The sequence below is a fragment of the Mesoplodon densirostris genome, chromosome 9, assembly GCF_025265405.1.
Source record: "Mesoplodon densirostris isolate mMesDen1 chromosome 9, mMesDen1 primary haplotype, whole genome shotgun sequence".
Lineage (NCBI taxonomy): Eukaryota > Metazoa > Chordata > Mammalia > Artiodactyla > Ziphiidae > Mesoplodon > Mesoplodon densirostris.
This window is the reverse complement of record NC_082669.1, coordinates 112,976,532-113,000,558: the sequence shown is the minus strand read 5'-3', so window position 1 is coordinate 113,000,558 and position 24,027 is coordinate 112,976,532. Positions and strand designations below refer to the sequence as shown.

The 24,027-nt window shown below is 53.7% G+C and overlaps 1 protein-coding gene across 1 annotated transcript in view; it reads left to right on the top strand.

Annotated features, from left to right (window-relative positions):
* PTPRN2 (protein tyrosine phosphatase receptor type N2) overlaps positions 1 to 24,027 on the top strand; it is a 686,072-nt gene that overhangs the window by 588,684 nt on the left and 73,361 nt on the right. Inside the window, 1 exon segment of the mRNA XM_060107962.1 lies at positions 8,736 to 8,930. Within this exon segment, the coding sequence (XP_059963945.1) occupies positions 8,736 to 8,930 (195 nt within the window).

Here is a 24,027-nt window from a genome sequence, read left to right as displayed (position 1 = left end):
GCGCCCCATCCTGGGAGCAGGATCTGGGCTGGGCCTGCCTAAGGACGGCCGCCCAGTGCACCTGCTGTGGCTCTGACCTCCGGGGGCGTGTCCTCTGCTTCTTACCCAGAAATGGCCGTGTTCTCATGGCCCCCAATCCCCCTTAGGAGGCGGCACTGGGACCCCAGGACCCCGGGGAGAGCCGTCCCAGGGCACAGAATATGCGCCCGTGTTTACTCCCCAGACCAACGCTGAGCAGGTGAGCTACTCGTAGTGAGAATGTTCATGTGAAATCCGTCCCCTGAACCGCTTCACGGGTCCCCGCTTCTGTGCTCACAGCCACCCCGCCGGCCTTGAAGGCCAGGCCATTCCTTCCGTGTCACACTTGGTGTGCGCTCACAGCTATTGGAGGAGAGCCGGCTGATCAGACAAGGCTTTGCTTTTCTTCCTATGCTTTTTCTTGACGAGACGTTCCTGGCCCCTGACCATCCGGGATGTTTTGTCCCCTGCTTTCCCCCAGACATTTCACTCGAGTTTAATCATATTCAGTGTAGAATTTGCTGTATTTTAAACATATCTTGTATGGGTTTTTTGTTTACAAAAGTAATGCCTCCTCAATTTAGAGAATACAAATGAGCACAATAAAAAATAAGATAAACACCACCCGTCCCCCACCCCGAGGGGACTTCCCAGGGCTCGCCTCCTGCCTTTCGGGGCGTTGACCGCAGTGCTTGTATTTACTGTCGCCGCCGAGCGCCTGTGTGCCTCCTCTCTGTCACAGCGGCTCTGTGGCCGCTATCGGTGCCCTGCGAGCTGGGCTCAGGCCCCTCCCAGGGAGGCCACTCCTTTTGAGCGTTTTCTCCGTCTGCAGAGTAATTGCCCGCCCCCCGCACACCCCCTAATGAACCCATTTTGCTTTCTCCCCGGCTTTGTGCATCCTGCCTTGGTTTTGCCCTGTTACCACTAATTACGCTCCCCAAATAACCCTAAAAACCCGGCCGCCTTTGTGTGCGCACTCAGGCCGTCCACTGCTTTGTTCCCGTTGTTCCTTGAAAGGTACAAAGAAAGAGGTTTTTCTCAAGCCTGTGGAGTCCTGTCTGTCCTTTGGCAGAATCTGGGGATGGCGAGTCTTTTCTCTCAGACTGAGCCCCACTCTGCAATTTCCCCATCAGATGAAGATTCGAGAGATGAGACGTTTGCTTGTCTCACACATTTGTTGTTATGTGTGTGGATGGATTTCTTCTTCCGGAGTCCTAGTTAACCTACTCTGCAAGTTGTGTTACAAAGAACCATAAGACACTTGGAGACTCCGCAGACACATCCCAGGGCCTGGGCTCCATAGGTACCAGAGAAGCAGGCAGCTTTACAGAAAATGATGACGGCACATCAGAACGTGCTGTGTGATCCTGTTTTCTTAGTCTGCATCCTCGTACCCTAAGGACTGCCTCTGAAAATGCGAAGCTCTTGGGCTTAAACAGATCCTGCACTGACTCTGCTCTGCGGACCTGCCCCCGCTCAGGGGTGGCTGGCAGGGCTGGCGTGTCTGCTGCGCTGGCTGGACCTGCGGGAAACACCCCCAGTGGCACCAAGATGGGTGATTCACGTTTTCTTGATGGAGAGTGCCTGCTCCTGTCTCACCTTTTTTGACCAACGAGGAGCTATTTGGATATTTTAAGATAGCGGGGCACAGGCTTCACGTGTTTATTTTGTGACTGAGCATCTGAATTTAGGGGGACTGTGAAAATGCTGTTCTTTTCTCCTTAGAAACTTCTAAACTCTGCTTTCCCCAGGAAGGGAGGGGAGAGATTCTTCTTGCTAAAGACAGCGGTCGGTCGGCAAACTGGGTTCCACACGGCCCTTGGTGCCGTGGACCAGCAGAGGGACAGCCCGAGTGGATCCGCGTCTTTTAGTTCTGGTGCCCTGGGAGCAGGACCTCACCTGGTGTTCCGACTCCCTTCCCGCACCCGGCTGCAGATGAGGAAGCTCGGCAGGGAGCCTGCGTCCAGCAGAAGGAAGGTGTGGATAGGGGTTGCATGCTGGCCTCACGCCCAGCACTGTGTTAACTGCTTCACATGTTCGCTCTTGGAATCCTCCCAGCAGCCCTGTGCAGCCATCTGCCATCCCCACTCCATAGATTAGGAGACTGAGGCACTCCTCAGGCAACTTGTCCAAAGTCACGCAGCTCCTAAGTGGCTGAGCCGGGATTCAGACCCGGGTGACCTGGGCCCGAGTCCTTGCCTCGACCCATGATGCACAGCGCGGAACAGGGTCTGTCTTGGGCGGCGTCTTCTCCCACTGATGGATTTCATCTTCTCCCTGGGACTTGTTCCTAAGACACAAATGGCCCTAGAACACCTGCTTCCCAAGCGTAGAGGCCCCGCCATCATTTGTGGTACAAATGTGGCTCAACAGCAAAATCGCAGCGTCTCCCCATGACTGTGTGAGCATCCTCATCGGGAGCTTGGGATGACTTGCATCTGTTTTCCTCGGTGACTTTTCTCCACACCCGCGAGGGTCCAGAAGCTAAAAAGGCACAGCCACACTGAGATGAGTCACCTCTCCAGAGTGGCCCGAGGCCCCTCTTTAGAGACAGACAGCCTGAAAACCGAAGCACCACGGCCCCCAAATAAGTGATTTCCCTTCTGCTGTCGGAAAACGACTTTCTTTTCATTCACACACACATTGGTTTTCTCTTTCCTGCTAAAGTTTAGGCACTGGATGAGAAAACAGACTTGGCCAAACTCCTGGCGGGAGTGGTTTGGGACCCAGGACCCTGGCTCACAGCCCGAGTGAGCACTCGAGTGGGAGAGGCGCCCCACATCTGCGGGTGCAGCCCAGAGGGTGTCCAGCTCTGTGCTCGGCGGCTGGTGGTCTGCAGCGCTGGACGGGGGACACCCTGAGCACAGAGCCATTTGAAGGGAACCCATGGATGGCTGGTTGACCCCATGTGTAGGTCTGCCTCTTGGTCACGGGGTTATGTGTTATGTGAATCACTCGCTACACGAGGATTGTACTTGTGTTTATCAACTCAAGGTCATCAAGCTAAATGCTCAGGATCATTTTTACTAAAGTAGTGCTGTCCTAGATCATAAGCAAAGTCATTTTTTAATTAAAGGCGAGTTAGTCTGGATCTTAAACACCTTAAAAGATTTTTTTCAGTGGAGGGGCTGGAAGGTGCTGCACCTCTTTGTCCAGCCAAGTAAAAACTCTTTGCCAAACTCTCCTCTGTGCTCAGGACGAGGCCCCGCTGAGGAGGCGCTGCATCTGTAAAGTCGAAGGGAATTAGGATTTTAGTGAATGTGCACCTTAATTCGTACCTCGATGGGCTTGGTGTCATTTCGGGGTTTCCGTGACCTAACCCAGGGGGTTGGCGTTCCGGGTGTGGATTCTACCCTTCCTGCTTGCTGCCAGGATTATAAATTAGGAAAAGTTCAAAACCTAAGTCTCCAGGTTTCTTTCAGAGCAGGCTGTGTAGCTCCTTTAGCCTTGTCAGTTACCTTCTGCTCAAATAAGATGCCCTCCACGGATGATCAGAGCTCTGCACTTTAAACTGCCTTCACAGGGCGTTACTTACAGGAGGTTGTCTGGTTGATGGTGGTGTCTGTCACTTGATGACATGAGTGTCCTGTCCTATCGTGCGTGGCTCTTATCGGTGATAAATGCAGGCAGTAAGCTCAGGGAAGTGCTTTGACCTGATAGCAGTTCCCTGTGTGATGGGAACTTCAAATTACATTTAAAATAAATGTTTAAGCCCAGCCCGTGGCTCAAAGGGGTCAGTGGGGTCGTGCCTTCATCCTTGCCATGTGGACTGCGGATGCCTTTTTAGGGAGAGATGATACTTTTAAATGAAGAACGAGGCTCACAGCGTCACCATCTGGTCTGGGGAGGGGAGAGGCTGGAAGCAAGAGCTCCCTGGTAAACCCACGGCTGACGGCCGTCCTGAGAGGTTCAGATCTGCGGAGCATGGGCTGAAACATCCCCACGAAACCATAAACCTAAGGGATTTCAAAACTATCCAGTTAGTGTCCTGGCCAGACCATTACTAAGTCAGGTAGTAATGTTCTAAAAAGAAGTTCATTTTTTCTTAGAAATTTTAAAGTAATAGTGCAGAGCATGGAGAAAATATAGAATTTCCGTTATTAATTTAGAAGCTATAATCAACCTAAAGGACTAATTTAAAAGGCCATACAGTGATTCCCCCAGAGATTTCTGCATCTCTTTGCATCCTGCCTGCCTCTCTGGGGACACCTAGAGAGTCCTGTGACAGTGCAAGGAGGGTGACATAGCAGGAGGCAGGGGAGGAGGGGAGGATGCGTGTCCAGACGTGAGAGCTCAGGGCTCGGGGTCAGGCGGCGGCCACAGGGACACGGAGGGACTCTGCCTGGAACCAAGCAGAACAAGCCATTATTGAAGATGCACCTGAGCCCCGTCCTCAGCCAGCGGGACCGGTGTGTCCCCTCCCGGGGGCATGATCGTCAGACTCGGGCGGCTCCGACTAAACCACTCTTGAGTTATCCCTGTTTTTGTCACAGACACATAGGTCTGGCCTGCTTGTGTTAAGCTCAAGGGCAGCAGTGGAGGTGGACCTTGCCACCTTGCGGTCCTGGCGTGTGTGTGGCCTGGCTCCCCCAGCCCCGTTGGTCTGAAGCCAGTGGCGGCTCTGGCTCCCCAGCTGCTGCTTGTGCAACAGCCTCACCTGAGCCAGACGTCGTTCAACCTGTGTCTCAGGTCAGGACGATGAGGCTCGGACCCCAGCCTCGCCGGGTGCGGCAGGCAGACCCCCGTGGGCGAGCTGAGCTGCAGGCCGAAGGGACCGGGAAAACTGCAGCCACAGCCATGAGCCACGCTGCCTCAGCCACAGGCGCGGTGCAGAGAGATGCCAACCGCGGGTGAACGGCTCCCTCCGATGTGTCCAGAGCCCGTCAGCACAGGTGGGCCTTGGGCCACAGACACGGCTTGCTCCCAACATCTTAATTCCAGAAACCCAAGCGCACTGACGGGGGCAAAGCGGAGATGCGGGACCGGGGCCACCAGCACTGCCACCCCAGGGGTGACACGGGATGGTCCCGTCCCCCTGCTCCCCGACCTGCAGCCCCACCCGCGGGGAAGCTCTTGCAGCCCCGCGGACACGAACCGCCCATATCCCAGCCTCCAGAGCTGTTTTTGTCCCACCGGGTCCCCGCCCACGGCTCCACGCTGACCGGGGCTCCCGTCCTGACACCTCCCTACCTCTTGTCACCACTCAGCTCTGCTGGCCTGTGAGCCCCCGGAAGCCGGGCCCTGGTTGCATCCGCCCGGCGTGCCCAGCATCCAGCACAGTGTTGGACGTGTGGTTTGCTGAGGAGGTTAGCGACGAGGGCTGACAGTCACCCGGACGCGTGCGCCCGGTTCCGAAGGCTCCTCCTCAGCACGGTTTCTCATTCAGGCCTGCCGAGAGCTGCTAGGTTGGTGCCTCTCTGAGGCCCAGAGAGGTTCGGTGGTTTGCCCAAGGTCACACAGCCAGTAACAGCTGCAGCCAGGACTCAGGATCAGGCATCGCCAAGACTCCGGGATGTGAGCGGATGGAAGTCTCCTGGAAGCTAAGAAAGAATCGACGTGAAATGTGTTACCCTTCTCATTGCAGCCTCTGGAGGAACGGGTGCGCCCCGGGCCAGGTTCTAGGAGGAGCTGCCTCGCAGCCGGGGTGACCTGGTGGGCGTGTCCCGGGCAGTTTTGTGGAGGCAGGGTTTCCCCTAATGTCTCCTCACGGCCCTCGGTGTGAACACACCTCCGCTGGTGCTCACGGGAGGTTGGGGCACGGGGGCTGCTGTGCCCCAGGTGTGTCCCACCCCCTCCCACCCAGGCACCGGTGCTGGGCAGGACCCCCCCCGGCCTCCCAGGAGCAGTGCTTCCACTGTGGGGGTCCCAACACCGCCTGACCCTTCCAGAGACCCTGGCCTCACCACCTCTCAGGTAGTCCAGAGGTAGAAACGGGACGACGGTCAGTTCGAGGTCAGGCGTCCCACCTCAGCAGGTGCACCCATTTTTATTTGCAGATGGAAGCACATGGTGAAGGCCTGACCCACCCCACCCCCCTAGGGTCCCTGCGCAGCCCGGGAACCTCCCCTGTGCACAGGCAAAGCGCCATCACCCAGGCTGCCAGCCTCTGGGGCTTCCTCGCTCCAGACAAGGCACAGGTGTTCAGCATTGTTTGCTGTTGGAAATGGGGGTGACCGATTTTTCTTGGATCTTTACTGCAGCTTTTATTTTTAAAAAACAAAGACCCACAAGGGGAATCCGCTCTCAGCAGCAGCGGGAAGAGTGCTGGGCCTGAGTCACAGGTTCAGTCCCAGGGGACCACCAGACACCTGTGAGGCCTTCACCGAGCCTGTAAGTCAGTCCTAATCATCTACCAAATGAGGAGGTCTGAGTGGATGCTCTGTGGGCACCTCCACCTCTAAAATTCTTGCTTCCTTTAGAAATATCTTTGAACTCGCCAAGCCGTCCAGAATTTGTTCTGGTTTAAAGAATTATTCTTATCTTCACTGCACCAGTACCTCTACCGTTGCACTGATTAACTATGGGACCTCGTGGCAGGCACCGCACCGGGCATCTCACACACATGAACCCTTTTCATCTTCTGTACTGTCCTGTTACTTCCATTTTTAAGTGACAGCCCTCAGGCTTGGGGGCCTTGAGTGCCTGACCCAAGTTCACATAAGGTCTGGTCGCATAAGGGCCCCGCCCAGGGCACTGCACTTTCTGCAGGGACCGAAGAGGGACAGGAATCCAGGCTGGGCCATCACTTCATCCCTGGCCCCTCCACGGGCAGACACCCAGCTGCTCTGATGTTTTGCTTTTCAGAGGGTGAGTCTCAAACATCTTACATCTCCTTCCCCAGAGGAGCCTGTTCTTGGAAGACGTGTTCTGAGCTCTCTTAGCCTAAGCTCATCGGACCTGTTCTTCTGGGTGAACTAAATGAAACCGCAGGAATTACTGCAGGAACATTTTGTGGTGGGCCTTCCCCAAATCAAGTAATGTTCCACACGCGCAAGTGGGAAATCAGTGACACACAGACCTGGTTCCTAGTGTCATCTGCCTTATTACAGTCACCCGTTGTGTCTGGGTTTCGTTTTGTTTTTAAGATTCTGAGGAAATGTGGGTGGAATTTCAAACGGATTTGTTGTTTACAAACCGTGTGAAATTCCTGAGCCCTGGACAGGGAGGGCCGGCAGGGAGACCCCACCCTCACCGCTGGCCCTTTTTTCTTCTAGTTCATCTCTTCCACTGTCTCCTCCAGGTCCCCACACTGATCCCCGTCGCCAGGTGCTCTAGCAGGGCTGGGGGTTCACATCCAGCCGGGCCCCCCTCAAAGCGCCTGAGCCATCCTCCGACCTGGGGAAGAGCCGGCACCGCGTCCCCGGGGAGAGCAAGCCCTCAGCTGCCTCGCGACAACCCTTAGTGCCCAGTAAGCGGCGGCCGCGTGAGAGGACAGGAAGCGGGGACCAGCCCCGTGGCCGAGGCCTTGCCCGCGGGAGTTGAGAGACCTGTGGCACGCGGCGCTGGTTGGGCAAGTGGGCTGCGGCCCCCTGATGGCACCAGCTGAAGAGCAAGGGGCGTGTGGGACCCTCAGATCTCCAACGAGTCCTTTGTCCCCTGAACAAGTTTTCAACTCTTGGGCTCAGATGCTCTTATAAACTTCTTCTTGACGTCGTTTTGTTTGACGGCGCAGGTGACGTGTTCACTGGGCAGAGGCTGGGGGTCACCGAATCGTGACTGTTGAATTCTCCCCAAGGGCGCCTGGTCGCTCAGAAGTGATGGGAGCGGAGCGCCCGGCTGAGTCTCCCGGGGGCTGCGTGACGGCCAAGACCCGGGTCTGGCGGCTGCAGGGCCACAGGCATGGAGGGGCCTCCCTGGCCAGGCTGGTCACGCATCCCTGAACGAGGCAGCCCCAGACTCTGCACTGACCCAGCCGAGCTCCGTCGGGTGGGGGGCTCATCCGTCAGGCCCGAGCCCCGTGTCTGGTGTCCGCCCAGGGGGCAGCGTTCCCCATCCACCCTGCAGTTTCCCTCTCGTACGCGCTTCTCTGCATTCCCTCCCGTGTGGGCTTTACCAGTTGGAGCGATGTTTTGAGAACAAGGAGAACCAAAAAGAGGGTTTTTTCTGTAAACATCCTGAGCCTGGTACCGTTTCTGTATTTCAGTCCACAGTGTAAAATCCCTTCCCTCCCGCCGGGGCCCACGTCCTGATAAGGAAGGGGCCTGAGTTAGTGCACATGACACGCCATTCTGAGGGTCCAGGGAGGCCAGAGGTGGCCCAGCGGCCCCTTCTGACTCTGCGTGTCTGTGTGTGTCTGTGTATCTGTTTATGTGTGTCTATGTGTGTGTTTATGTGTGTCTCCGTGTACGTGTGTATGTATCTGCATGTGTCTATAGCGTATCTATCTGTGTGTCTCTGTGTGGCGTTTGTGTATCTGTGTGTATCTATGTGTGTATATCTGTGTGTGTCTATAGCGTATCTATCTGTGTGTATCTGTGTGGTGTGTGTGTATCTGTGTACATCTGTGTGTATATCTGTGTCTGTGTATCTGTATATCTGTGTCGGGGCTGTGTGTGTCTACTGCGTATGTGCCCGTGTGTGTCTCTGTGTGGCGTGTGTGTACCTGTGTGTGTCTCTGTGGCGTGTGTACATCTGTGCGTGGTCATGGGTGGATCCCGTCGGCCGTGGCCCTGGGGACGCAGGTAGGGAGGCTCTGACCGGCGCCCGCTGTCTTGCAGGAGCTGTGCCGGCAGCGCATGGCCGCGCGCCCATCCGAGCGCCCGGAGACCGCGCACACGTCCCGCGTCAGCAGCGTGTCCTCCCAGTTCAGTGACGGGCCAATGCCCAGCCCCTCCGCGCGGGGCAGCACCTCGTCCTGGTCGGAGGAGCCCGTGCAGCCCAACATGGACATCTCCACCGGCCACATGGTCCTGGTAAGACCTGCGCCCTCCGCGCGGGGTTGGGAGGGAGTGCCCACGAGAGGCTTGAGGGCCCAGCTCCCTGGCATGCGGCCCCAGGCGGCAGGATGAGGGCACCCCATGTCCAGCCCCTCTGCCCAGGGCCCCCCGAGGGAGCGTCGTCCCGGCTCTGCACAGAACCCTGGGCCCCCACCCTGGAAATGCGAATGGGTGAGCGTTGACCGTGTGCGCTGCTTCTCCAGCCGGACTCCAGACGCAGTCCTCCCCTCCCTCCAGCCCCCACCTCACTGAGCAGCCTTTGGGTGAACGCATGTCGCCCACAGGCTGCTTCTCGTTAAAAGTGACGTGGGAGGGGTCAGCTGCTGCGTATGCCCTTCAGAGGCCCTGTCTGGTGCAGAAGCCTCCCTGGCAGGGAGCCCTCTCCCCAGGATGAACCCACCCCCTGCCCGTCCTGGAGCACGTGGTGCTTGATGCGTGATTACTGTCCAGGTTTTATTAAGAGGGTTTGTTCACAACTCAGCGCTTCTTGCTGTGTGGACGAGTGCTGATGGCTGCATGGACACGGCCCTCCCAGGTCTCCAGGCCACAGGCCTCTGTCTCCCTGTTCAGTGACCATCACACTGGCCGTAGTCTCTCCTACTGGGGATGGGGCTTCGGGTGATGTAGGGCAGAGCCTGAGTCACTAACTCCGGAGCACCGGGGCTCTCGTGGATCAGGGGAGAGTTTCCACTGCGCAGCTAACTTCCCAGGAAGGGGAAGGGACTGGGAAGGCCAGTGTCTCGGTCCCTTCTGGTGGCTTGAACGGACACTTAGTTAACTCTCTGTCTGGAGGCTGGAAGGCTGAGATGGAGGCCCAGCGGATCTGGGGTCTGGTGGGAGCCCGAGTCCTGGCTCACAGATGGCAGCTTCTCGCCATGTCCTCACATGTGGGAGGGGCAGGGAGCTCTGGGGGTCTCATTCAGGCACTGACCCCGTCGTGAGGGCCCTACCTCGTGACACCATCACCCTGGGGGTTAGGATTCCACACGAGAATGTGGGAGGACACAGACAGTCACCCCAGAGCAGCTGGGGAACCACGTTTGCACTGAAGAGCCTCAGTGTGGAGCCTGGAGGTGGGTCTGGGGATGCCCCCAGGACGTTGGGGGGCGGAGGCGCCCACTCCCAGGATGTCCGATCCGGGGGCAGGAGGAACAGGTGCCAGACGTGGGGACTGAGGGGCACAGCAGAGGTAACAGACGAGGGAAGCCGAAGTCGAGAGGTTCAGCTCGGCTGATCAGCGCAGCTGAGCTACGCCTCCCTCTGCTTCCTCCCCACGTGGACGCAGACAGAGGGCCCGGGGTGGGAGCGCGCGGCGCTCCCAAGGCTCCACTGTGGTCGCGTGCGGCTGGGGCCTGAGTCCCAGGGTTCGTAGTTTCTGAAGGAGACGGCTCATCGCTCAAGTTGCAGAGGTGTGCTGCCGTCCTACTGTGCGCCGACCGCCAGGAACTCGGAAGGAACCTCTTCTCTGGACAAATAACAGTTATATTAGTTTAAAGCTGACTTTTTAGAGAACGTTTCAAAGTGCCTCCCTTTTAGAAAAGGAAACTCCACCAATCTCATTCAGATTTCTAATGAGATTCGGTTTGGGGGCCAATACATCAGCCAGGTGCGTTTATCTGACAAGTTGGTGGGAGGGAGATGCATTTCGAGAGCCTTTATCATATTCTGGTATCTTCACATTTCAACACAACTGAGCTACAGCTTGACGGTATCTCACCTCCAAATGGGACGTGAACACATTGTAGTTTTCGTAGTAAACTGTGTTTTGTGGCACCCGTGTGTGATGGCAGATGTGACAGGGAGCCTGGTGGTGGCCTCTCAGCTGAAGTCCCTGCACTACAGAGCTGACCCGCCGTCCGCAGGCCACCCCGCAGCCAAGCCTAACGCGAGGCGTCCCCCGGGGGGTTGGCGGCGACACAGTTTCCAAACCCACGTCCACCGCCGACCAACCCAGAAACCTGCGGGTGCTTGGCCGCCCCCTGGACTCAAGGCTTCTTCTTGTTAACCGACCGATGCGTCATTAGAATTGGGGTCACCGGCTATTCCTCCCGACTCTGAGTGGGGAGCAGGTGCCGGGCACTGGGGAGAGGGTCCAGCTCAGCCACGGGGACCCCACTGTGCATGCCCCAGTGTCTGGTGCTCACGCCCCAGTCCTGTTTTCTGCCCTCTCACCCACTTACAGAGGGGTTTTCTCAGCCCCACCGTGGTCTTCGGCCCCCCGTACGGGACCCCGAGGTGTGGAGACGTGGCAGAAGGGAGCCCCACTTGGCATTTTTACACCTTCTCATCCACGAAAGCAAGTAAAATGGCTCGTCTCTTAGGCTCCGAAACTGCTGCCCTTTCTCACGGGAAAGGCCATGGGACACATTCAACCAGACCAGAGCCACATTCGCAGGGCCTGTCTTGTTACCGGCACGTGGATGCAGGCTTCCCATCTGCAAGGGCTGCAGGGAAGCCACCTGTGCCGGACCTCAGGACACACGGGAGCCCCGACCTCCTGACTCATTAAGGCCACAGGGAGACCGGCGTGTGGTGCTCAGCCCTCCCGGCCCTCCGTCAGGACCGTTCCCGGTCATCAGACAGCCGCCACGACCATCTCCCTGAAGCACACGCTGAGGTGTCAGAGGCCCCGAGGTAAGTTATGCGAAGTCCAGGCAAGTCCCAGGAACCCGCCGTCCCTGATGCTTAGCTGCTCCCACGAACGTCACACAGATGTGACATTTCAAGTTGAAGACGTGGTGGAACCAACCGCCAAGCTACTCACGTTTGGACAACTGGGTGGACGCAAGGACTCACTCAGGAGGCCAGTGCGCAGGCCTGGAACGTTCTCCTTGGCAGAGGACGGGGTTGCCTTGGAAGGAGCGAGCGGTACAGGAAGCTGCGAAGCCAAATGCTGACCTGTCGCTGGAGGACTGTCGGAGCGCTGGCCTGGGGAGGCGCCCTCAGCCCCGAGCGCCTTCCCCCTCTCGCTGTCACTCCACCCACCACAGTGTGATGTTGGTTTACGTGCTGTGGCTTCACGCTGGGAGCCGTGGTACAGAACTCTCGGAATAGACGCTTCTCCTAGGGGTGAGCAGACTTCGCCCTCTTCCGTGGACGAAGGAAGGTCTCCGGCTGGCGGGGGTCGCAGGCCACCGTGCAGATGACAAGGCCACTGCCGCCAGCCCAGCTGCTCCGGGTGGTCTTCATGGCGGAGGAGGCCGAGCGTAGCTGAACTGCAGGGAGGGACCTAATTACCGCTGAGCCAGGGATCCCAGCCAGGTGGACGAGACACAGAGGAAGGGGCCAGGGAAGCAGGTGTTGACTGAGGCCTAGAGGCCCTGAGGTTCAGGAACACGGGTGTCGGCCGGTGCCGGGAAGTGGGGAGGGGGAGGCCCTGGCAGCTGCCCAGTGGACACATGGGAAGGGGCAGGGCTGGCCATCAAGAGCCCCTCCTCCCAGGAGCCACGTCCTCCTGGCGAGACCAGCACGGCCTCCGAGCTGCCAGGGCCCAAGGGGTCGATCTGGAGATGGGAGCATCCTGCTGACGGCACGGACGCTGCGGCCCCAGAAACTGGGGCAAAGCTAGGAAGCTCAGCTGTTTCCTGGTCCCATGTCCCTGACAAATCCTTCGACCTCCGTTTTCTCATCCCCAAGACGGGCTTAGTAATAGCACCTCCTGCGAGGTCCCTGTGAGGGTTAAACGAGACAGAGTGTGAGATGCTGCACCTGTGGAACCTACAGTTGTAATGATTAAGGCTGAAAGGACCACGGCAAATAATGGAACCAGTTCTCCTTTGATGAAACTAAGGGGAAAAGGGCCTCCACAGGGAAAATGTCACATGCCCTGGAAACTGCAGCTCCGGGCGCACGGTGAGGGTGCTTTAGGGGGATTTGCAAGCCCAGGAAGGGGGTGCCCGGGAGGCTGTGCCTGACAGGCTCCCCGAGCCGTGCGGCGCCCAGGCCTGGGGTGAGGTAGGAGCCCCCGGACGTTTGCAGAAGGAATGACGTCACCGGGAGAGGAGGGAGGCGGGAAGGGAAACACCCTCCGCTGTGAACCTGGTCGGCTTCTGAAGAGACGTTGTCCAAGGCAACGTGGCCAGGTCTGACCAGGCTCAGAGCAGAGCTCTGGAAACAGGTGGCCTCGTTCCAGTGACTCAATGAACTATTAGCAACATCGTTGTGTTTTACGTAAGCTGGGCTGTGGGACTCAGCTTCTTAAGAACTGCTGTCCATCTTTTGAAAGGTAAAGGACCACGTTTGAACTCATCCTTCGAAAAGACCTGTTCCTAGAGCACGTTTGTTTTCAGAGGCTGGCGTGGCAGCTTTGTGGGTGGTGACAAGAGCAGGTGTCCGGCCTGGTTCCTGGTTCCACGGAGGCCAGCTGCTGGTCACAGAGGCAGTGCACAGCACGCAGCTGTGTAGACGGAGGGGCCACGCCTTCATCCAAGTTGGAGGTGAGGGTACGGACCGGATCTTTGCATTCCCTTTATTCTTGCAAAATACGATACAACAGGAATGAGCGTCACTGAGCGTTTATGTAACAGCACTGTCCTAAGAAACCGTGAAGTAGGAACTGGTTTCAGCCCATTTCACAGATGAAGACAAGAAAACCAAGAGCTGGGATGTAAACACCTGAAAAATGGGAAGTTACCACGTCGCAAGATGTGACCAAGCCTCCCCGTCATCACAGAAGGAAGGAAACTTACAGAAGCAGAAGTGTTTGGTGACAGACAGCTGCTCTGGACCTGCGAGGGGCGAAGGATGCTGTGTCCACGAAGGAGACAGGCTACCTCCGACCTCACAGCCCAACCCGCAGGGCTCGTGGCCTCTCCACTGTGTCTGCCTCCTGCGCTCCTTGATCATTGGACATTTGCACTGAGTGATAGCTCTCATTTTATCTGGCACCAGCCTCCTTAGCTGGGACTTTTATACCTATGCATATAGTAAGTTAAATGCTTAACCAGGAAGCGACGTCTCTTCCCAGAGGCCAAGGGTCTGTTTTGGAGGGGGTGGGGGCCGACCCCGTTTTCTTCGTCTTTAAATTCAGCGCCTATATTCCTAAAAGAGTGTCACCCAGGGTCCTTGCCACGCGCCCTGGTCCTGCTCTCTGTGACCCGAACGTGTGTCTGAGGCTCAGCTGGCCGCTGTCCTCATGGTGAGGGTGACAGGGCCACCGAGAAGTTGACACGGTGGCCGGGCTTCCTCCGGCCGTGTGCCTGCTCGAGGGTGTCAGGTCCAGCTGAGCCGGGGTCTGCCTGCCGCCATAGGACCCACCTCCAGGCACCCAGAGCTCTGATGCCGTAGCTCCTGCCCGTGGTGCTGCTTTCCGTGGTCTGCGCTTGGAGGAGCACGAACTCGCATGGAAGCTGTTTCCTGCCATGTGAACCCTGCCTGAGGCTGAGACAGAAGCCCTCCTGGGAGTAAAATGGCTCAAATGTATCAAACGCTGTGCCCTTGGCCGCCAGCCCTCCCAGAACTTTGGGGATGGCCACGGGAAGCCTTACAGGCCAGCCACGCAGGGCATGTGGTCAGAGGTCCAGGGCTGCATTGACTGTCCAGAGCAGGGAGACGGGGCAGGAGGTGATGGAGTCAAGGCCAGAGGAAGGTGCGCCTGCTCAGGTGGGCTGCTGCTGGGGTCATGCGGTGAACCCAAGTCCCATTCCCGTAGAATTGATCTGACCCCCAGTGGTGGCCTTGGCAGGCCTCGGGCAGGCCCTAACCCAGAGTTCCCAGGTCGGAGCGGCTTGGGGCTTTTCTAGAGCCCCCTGTGTCTGTGCATTTTCTCACCCCGGGCACTACCTCTGCGACCCGGAAACACCTGCCCTCTAGGTGAGCTTGGGGGCCAGAACTGGTCGGCACCCACTTCAGACTGCTCACGGCCCCTCAGGCTCCAGGAGGACCCAGCGACTCAGACAGGACAGTTTGTGTGTGAGTGTGTGTGTGTGTGTGTGTGGTGCCCAGTGTGTGTCTGGCACACAGTAGGCATTTAATCAGTCCTTGGGACCCTTCCTCTGCCTCCTCGGAGTTCTTGGGTGGCTGCCCATCTTCATCCTCACAGGAGGGTAGTCATCCAGCAATTCCCAAATTGAGAGCAACATCTAGCTCTAAATCCTGCATCATCTTAAACCAAGTTTACAGTGACCTACATTTACCGTTCTCTTAGCATTTTCCTGTCGTTTGAGTCCCAGCCACCCAGGTTCGAGGACTGTGTTTTGTGTTTGTGTTCATGGAAACATTTTATTTTATTTTATTTTTATTTTATTTTTATTTTTTTTTTTGCGGTATGCAGGCCTCTCACTGTTGTGGCCTCTCCCGTTGCGGAGCACAGGCTCCAGATGCGCAGGCTCAGCGGCCATGGCTCACGGGCCCAGCCGCTCCGCGGCATGTGGGATCTTCCCGGTCCAGGGCACGAACCTGTGTCCCCTGCATCGGCAGGCGGACTCTCAACCACCGCGCCACCAGGGAAGCCCATGGAAACATTTTAATAACGACTTGCACAGCTGGTGGGAAGGTGGGCCGTGCAGAGCTTGTCCTCCATCCGTGTGACGACTTCTGGGATCCCAGCCCTCCCCCACAGGCAACACTGCCCCTCACATGACGCTGTGTCTGGGAGACAGCTCCACGTGAGTGTATGTGACTCTGCCCGCCTTAATGGTCTATATTATTCTGCTGTTCAATGTGCAGTAACTTATTTATCGTATGCTAGTAAAGGTCATGAAGGCAATTTTCAAACTTGGCCACTGCAGCATCACAGCATGTGTAAAAATAACTGTAGGTTGAATTTCTGGAAGAACCTAGGTCTTGTTGTTTATTTGGAGAGGCATTGCCACGTTTCCCACCAGAACGTTTGACTAATTGATGACCCCACCAACTATGCAGAAAATGGTACTGTATCCCCAGACCCTCCTGAGGCTCGGGTACTGGCCAGCTTTGATCTTCCACTGGTGAGTGGAAATGCTGTTTCAAAGTAGTTTAGTTTACATTTCTCAAGCCACGTGTGACTTTTCGTAATTTGGGGAGCCATTTATTGTTCCTTCCAAGGATGGTTTTTGAAGTGTCCCGCGGGGATGCCCACCCCAGGGGTAGGAGTTCTCCGTGTTACATGGCACCAACCACAGATGCCAACGCGAGTTTACTAACGTGGTGTCGGAGTGAAACTAGTTCACTCTTGTCTGTCTTCCGTGCCCATTTATTAGTCCACACGTGAGAGTCCGCCGTGGACTCAGAGAGCTGGCCTGCAGCCCCTCCTGAGAGCCCTGGCCGCTGGGGTGCAGCCTGTGTTGAGGGGCTGCGATCGTGTCTGCTGCCCACGCTCGGCCGGCCCCTCGGCACCAGGGCTCCTCTGGCATCTGCCACGTCAGTGACTCTTGACAGTTTGTTGTTGATACAAGGCCACGAGTACCGTTTCCACTGCCCAGTCTTGGGGGTGCAGAACTACTTATTATATTTTTGGTGAGGGATGTAACTTGCCATGTTATTATTATTTTTTTTTTAAAGAAGATGTTGGGGTAGGAGTTTATTAATTTATTTATTTTTGCTGTGTTGGGTCTTCGTTTCTGTGCGAGGGCTTTCTCCAGCTGTGGCAAGTGGGGGCCACTCTTCATCGCCGTGCGCGGGCCTCTCACTATCACGGCCTCTCCTGTTGTGGAGCACAGGCTCCAGATGCGCAGGCTCAGCAGTTGTGGCTCACGGGCCTAGTTGCTCCGCGGCACGTGGGATCCTCCCAGACCAGGGCTCGAACCCGTGTCCCCTGCATCAGCAGGCAGACTCTCAACCACTGCGCCACCAGGGAAGCCCCTGCCATGTTATTTTTAAAAATCGGATTTATCGTTTAAAGTGCTAGAATGATGCTAGAATGGTTTCCTTGCATGTTAGACCCTCTGCTGGTGAGAAGGTAGGGTAAGATAGAGTAGAATCAAGCATCCGGTTGGTATTTGTTAAATTAGATGGAATAAATCAAACACTAGATTTGGTGGTAAGTCTGTGAGTTAATGTTTCTGAGGGGAAAAAATTGAAACTGGTGTCCAAATAGCACTTGGAAAGTGTCCGTTCATACATATGAACAAGAAGTGTTTCCTGAGTGCCCGGTGGCCTACTGGGACCCCCCTCAAATAACCCTGATGGGATGCCCAGAAAAGAGGCTGCGTGCTTCCAGTCCATCGGTTTCCTCTTGGGAACTGAGTGACAGCACTTATCAGTCCAGACCCAGGGCAGGACGATCTGATTGTCCACGCACAGACTCGTGTGTAAAATTAATAGGACATAACATGTAGCTTTTGAAATTGCACTAAACCGTGGGGTTTCGCCAGTCATTCATCAGTGGAACACTTTTGCTCACCTTTCTATGCTTGGCGTCTGGCACAGCGCTTGGACGTAGGGGGTTTTCAGTAGAAGTTTCCTGAGTGCCTGAGTGAAGTCGATGGTCGGTGTGTTACCCCTGAGAAGTTTTCAATCTGCTTGACATGAGGAGGGGGGCGTGGCTAGAAGACACTAGACTCAGCCAAATGCCAATCACGTTCCTTTGCTGGGCGACGTCTCCGTCCTGGGGGGCCTGGTCGGGGAGGAGCGCTGTCCTGGGGCGGGCAGGAGGCGGCAGGAGAGGTCACGGCTCCCCCAGGCGCCCTGATTCCGCCCACAGGGTGAGAGTCCGTGGGAGAAGCAGGACGTGCACGCAGCCTCGAGTGGCTGGGACCCTGGGCCAGACGTCGGGTGGCTGGAGCGCCAGCGTGAAGGGCTGTGTTCCATCCGTGTGTGGCCACCGCGGCTTCTTTAACGAGAAGAGTGACACCTGGTTATTCGTTTGTTCACCTACTTGAGTGCATCTGCCAGAGGGTGAGGGCATCGGTGAGAGACAAGCAGGAACTGAGTGGGTCGTGACCACTGTCCTCGGATGTTTTCTCTTCCGGAGTCAGAGGGGAGGGACCCAGAGACGCTCTGATGAAAGGTGGTCCCAGATCCAGAGGCTGCTCCCCAGGGTGATACCTGGGGTGGCTCAAAACTGTCCCCTCGGGCTTCCCCACCCACAAAGCATGACGGCTTACAAAGCCCACGTAATCGTACGTTGTTGCGGAAAGAGAGTCGCTCAGGATCTGCAGTGCTGTCCAGACGTCCTCAGAACTAGAGATGCTGGAGGTGAGGTGCCAGCGTCACGGTGTGCCTGTGGCCGCGTTTCCTAACCACTGCTGGGGTGGCAGCGTTGGCCTTATCCCCCCTTTCCCCTCTGCTGGCTCAGCAGTTATCATTTAATAACTGTCCTGATCATTTTGACGAGCATAGCTCTGCCCTCCTCCCAACGAAACTCAGAATCTCTGACTCTGAACCCAGCATCTCCCCCTGACACACGTATTGTCATTGCCTGCTATTTTAGTTTCACCTTAACATTTATACCCTTAAATTAACCATTTTTATTACTGATTTTCACAGTCAGCACTTGTTCAGATTGACTGTTATTTTTTTTCATCACCATCACGCCTTCTCAGTTCTTTGTTTTGATTAAAATCTCCTCTTTTCCAAAACGATATCCTTCTTTCAGTCTTTTAATAGGAAAGTCTCCCTGTCTTTGTCTGAAAATGTCTTTAATTAATCCTCACACTTGCACGATAGATTAGACAAGGATCAGATTCTAGTTAATTTTCTCTCATTACTTTAAAAATACTATTTTCTTGCCTCTGACGCCGTAGCTGTTGAAAAGCCTGTTTGTTGCTGGTCCAGGGACTGTTCCTTTATGGGTCATTTTACTTTCTTCCTGAATTCTACACCTCTGTTGTTCTGGGACTTCTCTGTGCCTTGTCTTGGTGTGGACCTGTTTTATTATATATGGGTTTTTTGCGGGCGGGGAGGGGTTGTTTTTCAGTTCGTTTTGTTTTTGGCTCAGGACTTACTATGATTCCTGAATCGGAGAACTGCTCTCTTCCATCAGTTCTAGGAAATGACAAACCGTTGACAGTTTACATCTGACTGTCTTCCGTTCTCTCCGTTCTCGCCTCTGGTAGCAAGTGTTGGGCGTTCTTACCCTCCTTTCCGTAGTTTCTCTCCTTATCCCTCCGCCCTGCATTCCAGGGAATTTCCTCAGACAGACCTGTCATCTGGTGTGCCTTGTTCCTCTGCAGCAGAGTCTAGTCTACTGTGTAATCCACCCATTGTGTCTGTAATCTCCAGGAGTACGTTTTTCATGTGCAGTTGTTCTGTTACTCTTTTGGAAATCTGTCTGCTGTGTTGTTCTTATATTGTCGATCTTCCTTTAATAGCTTCAGTTCTTAGAAACGTAGCATTTGGTTGTTTCCATCTAATACTTCTAAGTTCCTATGAATCGAAACCTGCTCTTGGGTATGTTTGCGTCTGGTGGGTTCTGTAGTTTCGGATCATAAGCTCCTCATAAGTGGGGCTCTATCTCTCGGAATTTTGTGTCAACCTCAAAAGAGAGGTTTTGAGCTTGATATTCCAGCCACTCCAGGCTGTCATTAAACCAGGACCATCTTTACATCAGTTCCCCACTCAGAGATTCCCAGATGGCGTATATATTGTAAATATGACCCTCAATCCCAGGTGAGGCCCAGGGTCCAGAAGCCTTCTCATCTTGAATCCATGTGGAGACAGGTAAGCTTTCTTGCGGCCTGAACACATGTTTTCACTGACGGCGTGGTCTTCTGAGGGTCCTGGTTCGTGTGTGGTCTCACATCCAGACCCCTGACTCCTGCATGCCAGATTTCCCTAAGGCCCCACGTGGACAATGGAAGCCCAGACCCCGGGGCTGAGGTACAGGAAATCGTTTGGCCCTGCCCCTCCCTCAAAGGCTTGAGTGACTTCAGGTCACGTGCCTCCCTCTTCATGTAGATTCCTGGGGATTTCCCTTAATTTTGTGAAAGGCAGACCATGCCATTTACACAGCGTCTCTAGACATCTTATAGAGGAGGCCCTTCAGTTTACCCCGTTCTTCTTGTCTCGGGGCGTGTGAGACTCATCGCAGGTTAAACACAGTGCAGATGCTGCTACCAGTTAATTTCATGTCCCCTTGACAGTCACATCTAAGACCCAACTTCATGTTCTGCATAATAAAGAAAGACACCTCAAGGTGGGTCCCCGTGATCAAAGAGAGTGATCAGCCACCTCGTTCAGGCCAGTTCCCGCACTTCCCTTTTGTACGTGGGCAAAGGGGTCACCTTGCTTCAGGAAGTGCCTGCGCACCTGTGTGTGCAGCATAGGCTGTCTGCGGATGTGCACGGACAGGCACCTTGGTCATCAGGCAGGTGGGCCGGTGAGTGGAGCCCGAATGCTAGGGGCTGGTAGCCATGGAGAAATTCCAGCGGTGCGTGTTTTGCAGTGATGATCAAGGCAGCTGTCAGGAGGGGTGGCTACCAGTTCTGTAGCTGGAACGGAAGGGCAGGATGGGTGACATCTGCTAATCCTCCCGCTTCACCCATCAAACCTGGAGAGCTCGTGGGCGTGTAATTTGGGCAGCACACAGTATGATTGACAGCTGAACTGGGGAGAGATGAAAAATACATTTGATAGTCTTATCTCTTAACTTCTCACCCTAAAAACTGAAAATAATTTTTGATAGATCAACTCTTCTCTCTTCTGCTTTGAACTCCCCATTTCAAAGCAATTGCACAAAGAACACTTGTCAACCAGCTCCTGGCTGTTGTGGCTGACTAGTGAATCTTCATTTTTCCTTTTTCTTCACTGTATTTTAGCTATTTCACCGCTGGTTGGAAGGTCTGGGAAAAGAGAGGAGATGGACATCTAGGCTTCATTCCCTTTTAACAATTTTGGTTGGTGAAGAGAAGATAAATTAGTGTGTCTTGTATGAGCTTTTCCTGTTTGGGTGCCAGTTCTATTCCCCCATTCTCGTATTATTGTTCACGAGCATGTAGCCTGTTAGTTTTAGGAAATTAAAAACCAAACATTCTACTTCCAAAGGGCACTTTTAGAATGTCTGCAAATATTTTCCAATAATGTGCTGTAGAATCCAGAATTTCCCATATGGATATGGAAGAGAAAATTCGTGCCTGTGTTGCTGTCCTAGGTAACCTTTACTGCACTCGCTGGAATTCTTTGTTCTTCCTAAAAACTTCATCAGAAAATCATAATGAGTACATCATTGGAACAGAACAGAAAGGGCTGCTGCTAAGAAAAGACCTACTGCTTTGTGGTGCGCACGATGCTGTCTGTGTGTTGCTAGGCAACCATCCCTCCTCCTTCCTCTTCCTGAAAGGTTTCCCTGTTAAACCGCTGTCGTCATCTTTCGAGTGAAAATTGTCTCCTCTGGGCTTTTTCATGTCAGTTGGGTGATAGTGAAGGTGTTCGGTCTTAGAGAGAATCTGCTCTTATAATTGTGACTTGGAATTGAATTTTGTAGATGACCATCTGGTTGGGGAGGCATGGGTGGATGGCCCTTGAAACACATGGATCTGCTGGTACACACATACAGAAACATTATTCAAAACTGCTTTTCAAGAAGATCTTAAGGAAACACTGCCCAAGTCACTGAACGACAGTGAAAATGTAAATGATTTCTTCATCACTCAACTTCTTGTCTGGGGGGGATACCCATCAGGTACCACCCCTCCCCCACATGCTAGAGGTAACAGGGAGATCGATTTGGAGATTCTTTTGTCCTCTAGAGTTTGTTTCTGTATTAGAAGATCTTTGAGGGTTGGTTATCTTAAAACTGCATCATCCTGATTCTTTCTTCCTCTTATTTCCCATCAACTCTGGAATCTAAGGTTGGTTTCCAACTGCATTTTGAACATTAATGGAATTTCTGAATAACTCGTGGCTGAAAGTATTTTTCATATGTCAAAAAGACATGATTGTGGTTGGAATCAAATTCTTATTTCCTCATTGAATAAAGACTTTTTATTAATCTATATTCATAAAAATTTGTTGTAAAACTAATATTTGCAAATGCATTTTTACATACTGTCTGAGTAATTTATAAAAAGTAAACAGAAACATAGCTTTAGCCAGACAGTTTACTTTTCTAGTTAAACTATTCCGATTTCTCTTCCACATCAAAGTCTCAGAAACATTAACTTTTCTTTGTAAAGGTTAACATTGGCTTCTGCACTAAACCATCTATGGTCAAACTTTGATTATCCAAAGAAGAGAGGATTTCATTATTGTTAAACACAGAGGTTTACAATGGATGAGAAATGATTTAGGAGAGTTTAATCTATTCAGAATGATTGGGGTTTATCTCTTCATCTTTCTTGCAGTCTCCTCTCAGTTTTCCAGTGTTTTCCGTTTATCTATGAAGATGAGTCTATCGTTGGTAGGAATAAGACAACTTAATAGTAATTTTTTGATTGATAAACAGCTATTGCAGGCATTTAAAATGCCATGGATAGACATCTTAAACTGCTAAAAGGCAGAAATTAGTAGAAATATCACAAACTTGAACTCATTTTTCTTTAGACTTGTGTTAATGGAAGTAGCTGCAGCCTGGCAGGCTGATATTTAAAATCACCGCATTATCAGTTGCGAGGGCTTTCTTTTACTGTTTGTAGACCAAAAGTACAAAAAGAAGAGAAGCACACAAAAGATATTTGGTAAAGGCAGGTGGTCTGGATGAATAATGTTTCTTTCATTAACATGTTTCCCATATTAACTGTATAATTAATTGTACATAGCCAAGGGAAGCTATGGAAATTGCATTTTGAGATGTATCAAAGCTGCCTTATGCTTCAGACTTCCATGCAATTTACCGTTAATGAATCCAGAGATGGGAGCCTCAAATCTATAATTATTACTTACTATTTGAATGACAAGCAAAGAATTTTATCAGCAGAGTTTTAAATGAAATGGGATTAGCCGCTAATGTTGAAATTGTTCATCTTATGAAAATAATTTTGAAGAAAATGTTTTAGTGGAAAGAGAGGTCTGAGGAAAGCATGTGCCATTAAAATAGCCATTTTCCAATACTCCACATGAATCTGTCCACGTTTGACAGCAGGGTGCAAATATTTTTGAAAGCGAATGAATATTTTATAGGCTCCAGAGCTGCTCATGCATCCCAGGAATAGATTATGCAATATCCCCAAACATCCTGGCGAAGGTGAGAGGGTTGGTAAGGTAGCCAGAGAAAACAGCGAGGCAGAAAAAATACAATATATGAGAGTATTCTGCAAGAAATTAAAATTTGTTTAATAGCATAGAAGTCTGCCTTTCCCCCTGCTGAGTGCTCATTCGATTTAAGATTGTAAACAGTAAATATTGTTGAAGAAAACTGTAAAACGAAGCCCTGAGACCCGTTTTTCCAAAAGGGTTTCACTGGCAGGGCCTCCGTGGTTCCATGTCTCTCAAGGTGACCCTGGCGGTCACTTATGCCCATGTGTCCACCGTGCAGCCTTGGCCTTGGCTCCGGGGCTGAGTCAGAGGCTGCGGGAGCTGAGCCTCTTCTCCAGGCAGGCTTCAGTGGGTGGCGCACCCTTCATCCATCCAGGAAGCATTTCTCGAGCACCTAGGCCGTGCAGGCTCTGCACCAGATGCTGGAGAGGCCACGAGGGGTAAAACAACGGGCGCACTGTCAGCGCCTGGAAACGCATCTTTGTTTTTTTTTTTTTTTTTTGTGGTACATGGGCCTCTCACTCTTTTGGCCTCTCCCCTTGCGGAGCACAGGCTCTGGACGCACAGGCTCAGCGGCCATGGCTCACGGGCCCAGCCGCTCCGCGGCACGTGGGATCTTCCCGGACCGGGGCACGAACCCGTGTCCCCTGCATCGGCAGGCGGACTCTCAACCACTGCGCCACCAGGGAAGCCCTGGAAACGCATCTTACCTTTATTTCTTTGTCCTGGTTTTTCCCACTGAGTTAATGGCGGGGACTACAATACCCAGTTTATATTGTCACCCAGTTAGAGCCCGGTGTCCTGTGAACAGAAGAAAAGCAATGTTCAGATTTCCAGAAGCTCTGGAAGGTTGGTCTGGCAGGGACGTCGCTCTTAGGGCCTGGGGCGGACCCCATGCGTGCTCTGGGCTCACGGACCTGCCGGAGCCCCACGCAGGCTGGAGAAAGCAGCTGGGCGCGAGCTCCGGGCGGTTCTCTGGGAGTGCTGGGCTCCCTCCCACGCGGCGCCCAAGGGGAGCGAGCGG